At 38.5% G+C, this 8,995-nt stretch overlaps 1 protein-coding gene across 1 annotated transcript in view; it reads right to left on the bottom strand.

The window, feature by feature from the left end:
* Positions 1-498: 498 nt before the first annotated feature.
* The window catches only part of CDC73 (cell division cycle 73), a 101,765-nt gene continuing 93,268 nt past the window's right edge, over positions 499-8,995 (bottom strand). Inside the window, exons 14-17 of the mRNA XM_064720101.1 lie at positions 7,849-8,010; positions 6,012-6,112; positions 2,723-2,864; positions 499-1,903 (exon numbers count right to left, since the gene is read on the bottom strand). Of these exons, the coding sequence (XP_064576171.1) occupies positions 1,867-1,903; positions 2,723-2,864; positions 6,012-6,112; positions 7,849-8,010 (442 nt within the window). The 3' untranslated portion in view covers positions 499-1,866. The remainder of the gene's footprint in view (positions 1,904-2,722; positions 2,865-6,011; positions 6,113-7,848; positions 8,011-8,995) is intronic.

Genomic DNA, 8,995 nt, shown 5'->3' with positions numbered 1-8,995 from the left:
CTTTGCTCTGCACTCAATGTTCCAGCCAGCTCTAGTATGACATGGACACATTTCTAAGAAGCTTAAGTACAGGGAAAACACAGTAACAGGGTACTGCCCAACTGCCCACACAAACAGGAGACATCCCAGCAGTTCTGTAGCTCCCAGTCACCACGCTGAATCCATTCCAAAATCCAGGGTCAGCTGCTTCTAATATCAGGATTCACAGAGGGTTGTTCTGGTGGTTTGAGATTTTACAGTTCCATTTAGACCATTTGAAAATACAGTCACATTATAGCAGGGATGGATACATACAATTAAAAGTCAGACCTCACGGTCCTCATAAACTTAAGACAACTTTAAAAACCTCTTATGGATATATGACTTAAACATCAATACTTTTATGACTGACAAAAATATGAACAATCAAGTGCCAGACAGTTTTAAAAACCTCTTATGAATATATGACTTTGGGTTTTACTAAAAATGAAGTTAACATCAAATAAAAACCAAAACAGAATAGGTAGAACATTTTATTTTTGTCAAACCTTAAATGTAAAGTATATTAAAAAAACATGGTTTGGAATTTCAAGAACAGGAATATAAACATGTATTTTCTATCCCAGAAAAAAAATCATGCAGGTGTTACAGTATTTGATCATTCTCTACATTCACTGGTATGCAACATCAACTTAACGTTATTCCATAGATACAGAGATGCTGTAAATTGGTACAAATACCAGGATCCTCTGGCCTCACACTGGAGATGAAGCAAATCTGTTCTTTGGTAATTTGAGAAGGCTGATTTTCCATTCCAATGCAGGACTCTTGGGAGGCCATATTAGCCACCTAGCTCAGAAAATTACAACTCCTGTTGACAGTCTGGGCTACTTTTGTCATGAGAAAATCGTATTAGAGGTATAAATACAAAGAAGTTAAAATTATTCATTCCTTGTGGTGGCTGTCCCAGGAAAAAAAAGAATCCAACTCTCTCCTCCTCTATTCATCATTTAATCTAGGTAACATTTAGATTCCTATGCAAAGATATTTGCTAGATGGGAATGTACACATGCATACTTTCAGTTTAAAGAAAGAGATGTGTGTGGAGAATGGCAATTTAGAGTTACCATGACTCAACAGTATGCCTATAATAAATTTTCAAGATTTAGTAAACTGGGACATTACAAATCCAAAAAAAGAGTTAATAGATTTTTGATCTTCCCTTTTTCAACAAAGACTGACAGAATATACATATACAGCTTGACATTTTGATTTATTGAAAACAACTTTCACTTTGCTCAGTTCGCAAGTCCTATTGACTAAAATGTAATATCATTCACAACAAAATATTTTCAGTAAGTGAAACAGTAAGCAAAGAAATCCCAAACTAAGCTCAGAAGCTAAGTGGTTTAGAAAGCCTGGAAACACCTAGGTGTGCATCATTGTGTCTATAACTTTTTTGTACACTATATCTATAGACACAGGCACACTTGTATTTACACCCGCCCGTGCACACGCACACGGGGAACCCGCCGTGGACATCCAGCTATCCTCTACTGGGGAACAAACACAGTCTTTAAAAATGTGGCTAATTTAACAAAACAGAGAAGAAACTGCTGCTATCAAAATATACAATTTGGATTGCAGACTAGAAGGCTAACAACATTAAAAAAATAGTTTTAAGCAAAACCCCTTTGCTTCTGATTAACAGGTATCAACCTGCCATAGCATGAATCATCCAAATAAGATTTTATAAAAAGTTTAAACTGTGACCCTTCCTCATTTGTAAAGTTCTTGACATATATAGTGCGAGCTCTGGTCTCCAAACTGGAGCCCCCTCCATTTTTTCCAATCCATACTTCAGGAAATAAATGGCAGCTGAAGGATTTAGAATCTCAAGTGAGATTTGTGCTTTACCATATACCTGAAAAAAAATTAACAGAAGACAGCATTACTACCCTTGTGGCATTTATAGGAATTTTAGCTGCAGGAATAAAACGCCCAGGCATTGTTAAAAGAGAATTGTTAGGGAATTAGAAAGTTGCCAAAGAGATGCAACATGTTGTGTGCAGGATTTCTCCTACTAAGTAACAGCTGGCTACAGCCCTGCCTCAAAGAAAACTCCGCTTTCCAAGGCATTGCATGACCTCTAACATTAAAAGACTACTAGTTCATCTGGGAGTTCAGATATATGGTTCACCTGAGACTTTTAAACAGAAAGCCATGGAAAGTTTGATGATTGAAATTATTTTGACAATTCCCACTGGATTTTTCTTTTTCACTCAATCATTCAAGCAGTTCACTGTGAATCAACATGAAAAAATTAAACATTGATGAAACACATGGGCTTTTCCCCTCCCTCAATATTTCTTCAACTGCTTCATGATAATAAAGTTCCTTCTCTACAACCTGAACAAGGTGTTACAGTGAACTTCCCCTTCAGGAGGGTTCTGACCTAGAGAATCAGAGTCAGGAGGTGGGGAATCATGGGACTAACCAATGATTAATGGTAACTACCCTTCCTTTAAATCCACATTTTGGAGATTGTTACTTACAGTCTGTAAACACATACTGCTACATTTCATTAACTGTATCATCAGGGAAAATCAAAACAAGCAGTATTTCCAAGCTAAATCATTGTTCAGATATCCAAGTTGTAAACAATTCCCTCGCGGCCAGAACTTTTAATTCCCACCTAAAGCATACAAGCATGAAGACCAAGGACTTCCAGCAGGAACCATACCTGTCCAAGGTTTCCCAGAAGCGTAGGAACACTGGCCTGTCCAAGTGTCTTTTGTGGTAGCTGAGCTCTAACACTGTCACGTCCCATTTCTGCACGTTGGGATCCAGGCGCACTTCATCGTACTTGAGATGAAAAGCTTTAACTACAGCAAACAGGACAGCATTTGGTACATGAGGACTTTAGTGTTTCTTTATTGGTCAAAGAAAACTCCCAGCCCGCTCCTCCTTTTTCAGAATGAAGCCTGAGAGTAAAATTATCAAGCCCATAATCCAAAGAAGTCAACTACTCACTGAAGGGCACAGTTAAATATAGAGGTCAATGGCTCCCAGGCTATTCCAGGGTGAAGGGAAAGGGCAGCCCCTGCTTTTAGATGCACAGATTCCAAGGGAATAGCAGAAACACACTGCCAATTCAAGTACATTCTCTTTGAGAAACAAAAAAGTTCTTTCTGAAAATCTCTGAGCTGTCAAAGAATTACATAATAATCAAAAAGATATTTCTGAGACCTATGAGTAGGAAGCCTGGCTATCTCCTAAAAGAATCTGTAGAAGACTGATAGTATAATGCCAGTGTAACCCCCAAATGCTGCATAAAGCATTCTGAGAAATTCAGTAACTGCCAATTTCCCCATGTCTAGTACTCAGTTAAAAATGGTAAAATATTAACTGTTATTTTTCTCTTGGGAAGTACTGTCACATGTGAATTAGGTAAAGCCTCAGCATTTACACAGTGAGCATTAAAACCAAGGTATTTAAGCCTTGTATAATTCCTATCTGGTGAGCCAATCTGATGATTTTAGTGGTACTGGAAAAGTAAAACAAGCCATCAATCTTGTGGAAACTAGTTCTTTTTAATGCCATGCTTGTATCTTCTTCAGATACCACGCTCTTAATTTTGTCTTCCACAAAATCAGTTCTCTTTTCCAGATCCATTTGGGAACTTCCTAGAAGGCTGCTATGTGAAATTAGCTTTTTTTTTTTTGTTGGCGAACTAAAGAAATGATCATCTGACTTGTATCTCTGAGAGATAAATTTCCAGGCTTTGTGATTAAGAATACATATACATTATCTCCACTATACACTGGATATGTATCTATACATATACATACATATATATATATGTACACACACATAGCAATATATATATTGCATGTATTCATATAACTTCAGAAAAAACAAATGAAGATTCATCAGGGCCATGCATTTACAGAAAACTCCATCAATATCTGACAGAGTCTCTGCATTCCAGTTAAATGTTATTAAGCACAAGAGGATCCACTTCTGAACCTGAATCAAATCACTATTAAAGCTCCCTGCTGTGCTCTGGGAGGTACACCTTTAAAATGGTAGTCAAAATGAAATATTTGCCCATGAAACTGACAGCATTCAAAACTTCATCACAAACATTCACTTGTAAATGTGAAATTAGGCTGGTTTGGTACATGAACATGAAATAGTCAGGACACCCTGCATAAGGAAAACTAAGGAGCACAGTTTTAGAGTTTCAGCTAATGAAATGTTCTGGGACAAAGCAATTGCTCCAATAAAACCAGTTAGGCAAGCTCTGGCCCAGTACTCCTCATTTTATTGAGGAGTTCTTTCTGGTAAGCTACCTGCTTGTTTTCCAAGTGACAGCCTTCAATACTTGGCAATGACAACCGACCCAGACAGAGAAGAAATGCAAACTGCAGATGAAACAATGGACAGCTGCAAATCCCAGAAACCACATTTGTGAAGTGAACATTCAGTTCACTTACTGAACACTAAAAATACGGCAAAATAATAGCTTCAGATAAAAATAGATACATAAAACTGGACTGATGCTATCTGTACTCCATTCACCTGTTTTCATCTAAAGGATCAGTAACATCACTGGGGAAAGATCTAGAAATACACTTTATCAGGAAAATATTTTAAAACACCATGCTTTGAAGGAATGGAATGCATTTCTAAATTGAAGATCCATTTCAATGTATGAATTAAGACCAGATATCCCTCTTTCACTTGAAAAATGTATGAATTTGTACACCTGCACCTTGAACTGTGCAGGCTGTGATTGTGATCTTTTGGCACGTTGAAACCAGGAATGTCAAAGCAAGTCAGAACAATTCCTATGGCCCTGCATACATGTATATATAAAAATGATAAAATTAATAGGAAGCAGCATGTAACTGCTAGCTAGATCTATATTTCACTGCATTTTTCTTGGCTTTCCTTTTCACAATTGCCTTTTTCTCAGTATCTTTATTTTGAAGTGCTATTTCCTTCTTTCATTCATCTCTTCTGTTAAACCCTCTCCTGTGGCATAGTTTTACTTTCACAATGACTTTCAGGCTCTTTTTCTCTTTCTCTGCTTTTTCTCTATTCCCCCCTTAAACTGACTCATTCTATTCTCTTGTTCACAGACCCATCCTTAGCTCTCTTTCCCACCCTTGAGTTTTTTCCTTGCTGCTCATCAAAGTGGCTTTGTCATTCCAGATTCTACATCACACAGCAAAGAGGGGTACACACAAAACCTGAACAAACCTGTTTCCTCATCACACTGACTGTAAGATGCTAGAACTGAACTAAGGTGGGTTTGGGTCTGTTGCCTGTTTGGTTGGGTTTTTTTTTTTTGTGTGAGTGTGTATGTGTTTCTTATGTCTATATTTGAAAGCACAGAAGACCATCAAAAGGTCTGTTTTCTAAGGCAACTCCAAACTTAAACAACAGAGAAGATGACAGACTCCTTAGATGCTATGGCCCACCTCTCTGTCAGATGGGTGAACAGTGCCAGAGAAGTGCCTCAAAGCACCACAGTTGTGGGGACCCAAAAAACTTGTTCTGATCTATACAATACTAACATCTAGTTCACTGGCAACTTCAACTTTTTAAAACTCTGAAATTTTTGTCAGACACCAGATCATATTTTCAATGCTTTCTTAGTGGTTCACTAGGTGATTAATCCTCTCTTCAAAATAGCACTAGAATGTGCAGCCAGCCTGTAAACCTGTTAGCTATGAACTGCAGGAATACACATTGTCTGTTCCCCCTTTTTTAGAAGACTGGAAAGCAGATTTGTACACCAGCTATTTGTGACTCTTGCAGCTGACAGTTCTTTCCATGAGCTTGCACAGATCAGAGCAGAACAACCACAAAGGGCACGGGAATGTTTGCCATCATGAGGAGCCCCAAAGCCTGCTCAGCCACCTGCAGCACTTTGGCAGCACTCTGTCATGAACATAAACATCTACAAGAAACCCCAAACAGAACAACAAACCCCAAACCAAGGAACAAAGTAAATCCCTTACTTTTTGCAAAGATATCAACAGGAGATCCGTCCGGCAGGAGCCAAGGCCAGCCCTTGAACTGCCAGGCAGGGCCCTGGACAAACACGGCCACCACGCGGTCCCTGGAACACACAGAGGGGTGGGCATGGCACGGGCATGGCCTGGGACACGTCACTCACTGCTGTCCTCAGCAGGCACTGTGCCCTAGCAGAGCTGCTCCTTTTACAGAGCAGGAGAGCACGCTTAGCAACCACACCTCCAGCACAACTGCTTCTCCTCTTGTAAAGAAAAATTATTCCTGTGATTCCTCTGAGCTTTCAGCCCTGCCCCTTTGCAGAAGGCAGCTCAGGTTACAATTTTTAGAAAGCAGTGTTTATTTGTGGTCATCATTAATTTTCAACATATTCAGAGATAATCTTCTGCAAATGGCACTTGAAACTGAGTTGTGCAGATTTAAAAGCCTTTATTATCAGCAATGCTGACTTCCAGGCTGAAAATTAATGAGAAGCAACAGCTGCTAAATTTCTGCTAAGTGAAATTTCAACCATTTTAAGAATATACAACCATCACCTGTGGTCTGAGAAAATAAATTTGTGATTAAGATTCAACTTTTGCATTAGTGAAATTTTAAAAACCCCACCTTAGAGAATACATGACCTCCTCACATATGGTCTATCTTTCTCTTGAACATTTACATCATCCAACCACAGTTCTTACCTACCACAACAAATTATTATCTCTCTAATCTAATCCCTAAATTTAATCTATCATTAAATCCACTAAATCCCAAATGAAAAAGAATAATCAAGATGAAGTTTTGTGGTCTGGGGATATTTTTTGCAGGTTTTAGAGTGGCTTCCTTGGGTAAAATCAAGATAAAAAGCCATACATCACTCCATGTCTTTGGTCAGAAGTACTTTTGAAAGTAGTTTAGATGGTCCTTAAAGGTTTGATCATTAAACATTTTAAGTGCTATTTAATATTCAGAATTCTAAATCCACTGATTTCTGATTAATTAAAATTCTAAATACAGAGAAAAACTGATTTAGGAACAGAATCTTTTCAAAGTATTCCTCTCCATTAAAATCTAATTTGGAAATGACAAAACCACCAAATATGTCATTGTCCACATTCCAGATCTTCTCACTCATCAGAAAGAAGTAAAAATGCTGCATAATGCATGTCATCAAATCACAAAAAGATGTCGAACAACAATAAAAACTTCTCCAGAGTTGTTCTGTTCAAAGGGAGCTATTTTTAATAGCCTTGAAAAATGTGCTACAGAGCCAATAATCCATTTCCAGCTTTTTCATAAAAGTAAAAACTATCTACGATTCCCTTTCTGTAACTAGTGCTTTCCTTCAGAAGTAAAATTCCAATAGCTCCAGTACTGGAATCACAGTTCAGTCTTTACTGTCTGATGTATTTCCTTTCTATAACTATTAAAAAAGATGGAACGTCAGATGCTGATAGCCTGCAAAAGCATCTTCCCAACAGACTCTCCCTCAAAAAGCAGACAGGAGGGAAGGGGTTTTCTTGCGTATCATGGTTCAATGACTTGCACGTTACACCACAAACCAGAACAATAATATGAACATTTCTATTGGAATGTCTGGAACATTTCTGGCAAACCCAATAATATTAACTGTGTTGCTACACTGTTAAAATCAAGTGTTGCAACTTTTGAAGATCTTTAGATTAATTTAGATTCATATTATTTTCAGCTGAAGACTCTTTTACAGTAAATGAAGACTCTTATATCTGTACTTTTTCAGTAGATTGCAGAATATTTTATTATTCCCCTCCAAATTCTGCACCGTCTGGGCTAAGAAATGTTTTAAAGGAGAAGTGTTCTTACCAGTCCTGTGGCATGAGTTTCAGAGGCTGGTCTACGACCCGGTAAGGGACGGTGACGCTGACTGTGGTTCCCCCCGGCTGCATCTGGTCCTTCCTCCTCTGTATTAGAGTCTCATTCTCCCGCTGACAGCCCTGCTTCTTCTTCTCATCTGATGGTACAAACCTTAGGGAATAACAAACCCCTCAGTAGACAAGGGCAATTTACTTGATGGAATCAGCAGGAAAAGTAACAGCTTTATCTGAGCTTGGCATTAGTGACAGCAGCCACTGAAGACACTTCAATTCCAAGTCTCCACCACTACTCATTCAGAACATCAAAAAAAAAGTAAGAATAGTATTTCAGAAGCCCTCATGACAAAAACACCCACACTAAAAGGTCCTCTGTGACTCAAAAATACAGCCTGACCTGTTCTTAGACATTTGGGGCCTTACACAATACATTTGCAGATGAGGAGCCAGACCACAACCTGCAAACTGACCACAACTCTTCTATTTGGTGACCAAGGGTAACCTGGGTATTAAGCCAATTGCTTTCAGGAGCAAATTTTAAGAGCTCATGGAGCCATTAGAATTACTGCCAGTTAGAATTTTTTCAAGAAAGCTAGGATTTTTGTTCCAAAGTGGTTTTGAGTGAGGTTTTATTTTTTGGAGGATGGTGGTTTTACATTGCAATTATTCATCATGCACTGTGATGCATGACACTACAGTTTTTTGGGGTTTTTTTCTTACTAGATTCTGTGATGGAATAAGTGCTTGTAAAGTCCAGATAATGCAGCCCTCATGTCATATATTACCTCCATATGACAAAAATAAATGCTAAGATGTGACACAGCTTTCCTTCCTCCAATTAATTACAGATCCTTAATCTTTCAGCCCCCTCACCTTAAAAAACAACTGCAATCCCATTTCAAGGCTCTCCTTTTTATGGTGATAATAAAATACCCAGAACAGGTCTCAAAACTGGCATCATAAATGTGAGAGCAGTGTGGGCCTTCTTATTGATAAACCTCAGTGGATTTTGAGACAGAGAAAAAAGGAAAGTTAACAGAGTCTTGCCTTTCACAGAACTGGAAGTGTGTCATGGCAAGGGAAGCTGATGTGACCAGCAGCACCTTCCAGGCCAGCACAAGAACAGAGCTCAGGCCTGT

This window comes from Zonotrichia leucophrys, chromosome 8 (assembly GCF_028769735.1).
Source record: "Zonotrichia leucophrys gambelii isolate GWCS_2022_RI chromosome 8, RI_Zleu_2.0, whole genome shotgun sequence".
NCBI classification, from domain to species: Eukaryota; Metazoa; Chordata; class Aves; order Passeriformes; family Passerellidae; genus Zonotrichia; species Zonotrichia leucophrys.
The sequence above is the reverse complement of the archived record's forward strand: the minus strand, read 5'-3'. Positions and strand labels throughout refer to the sequence as shown.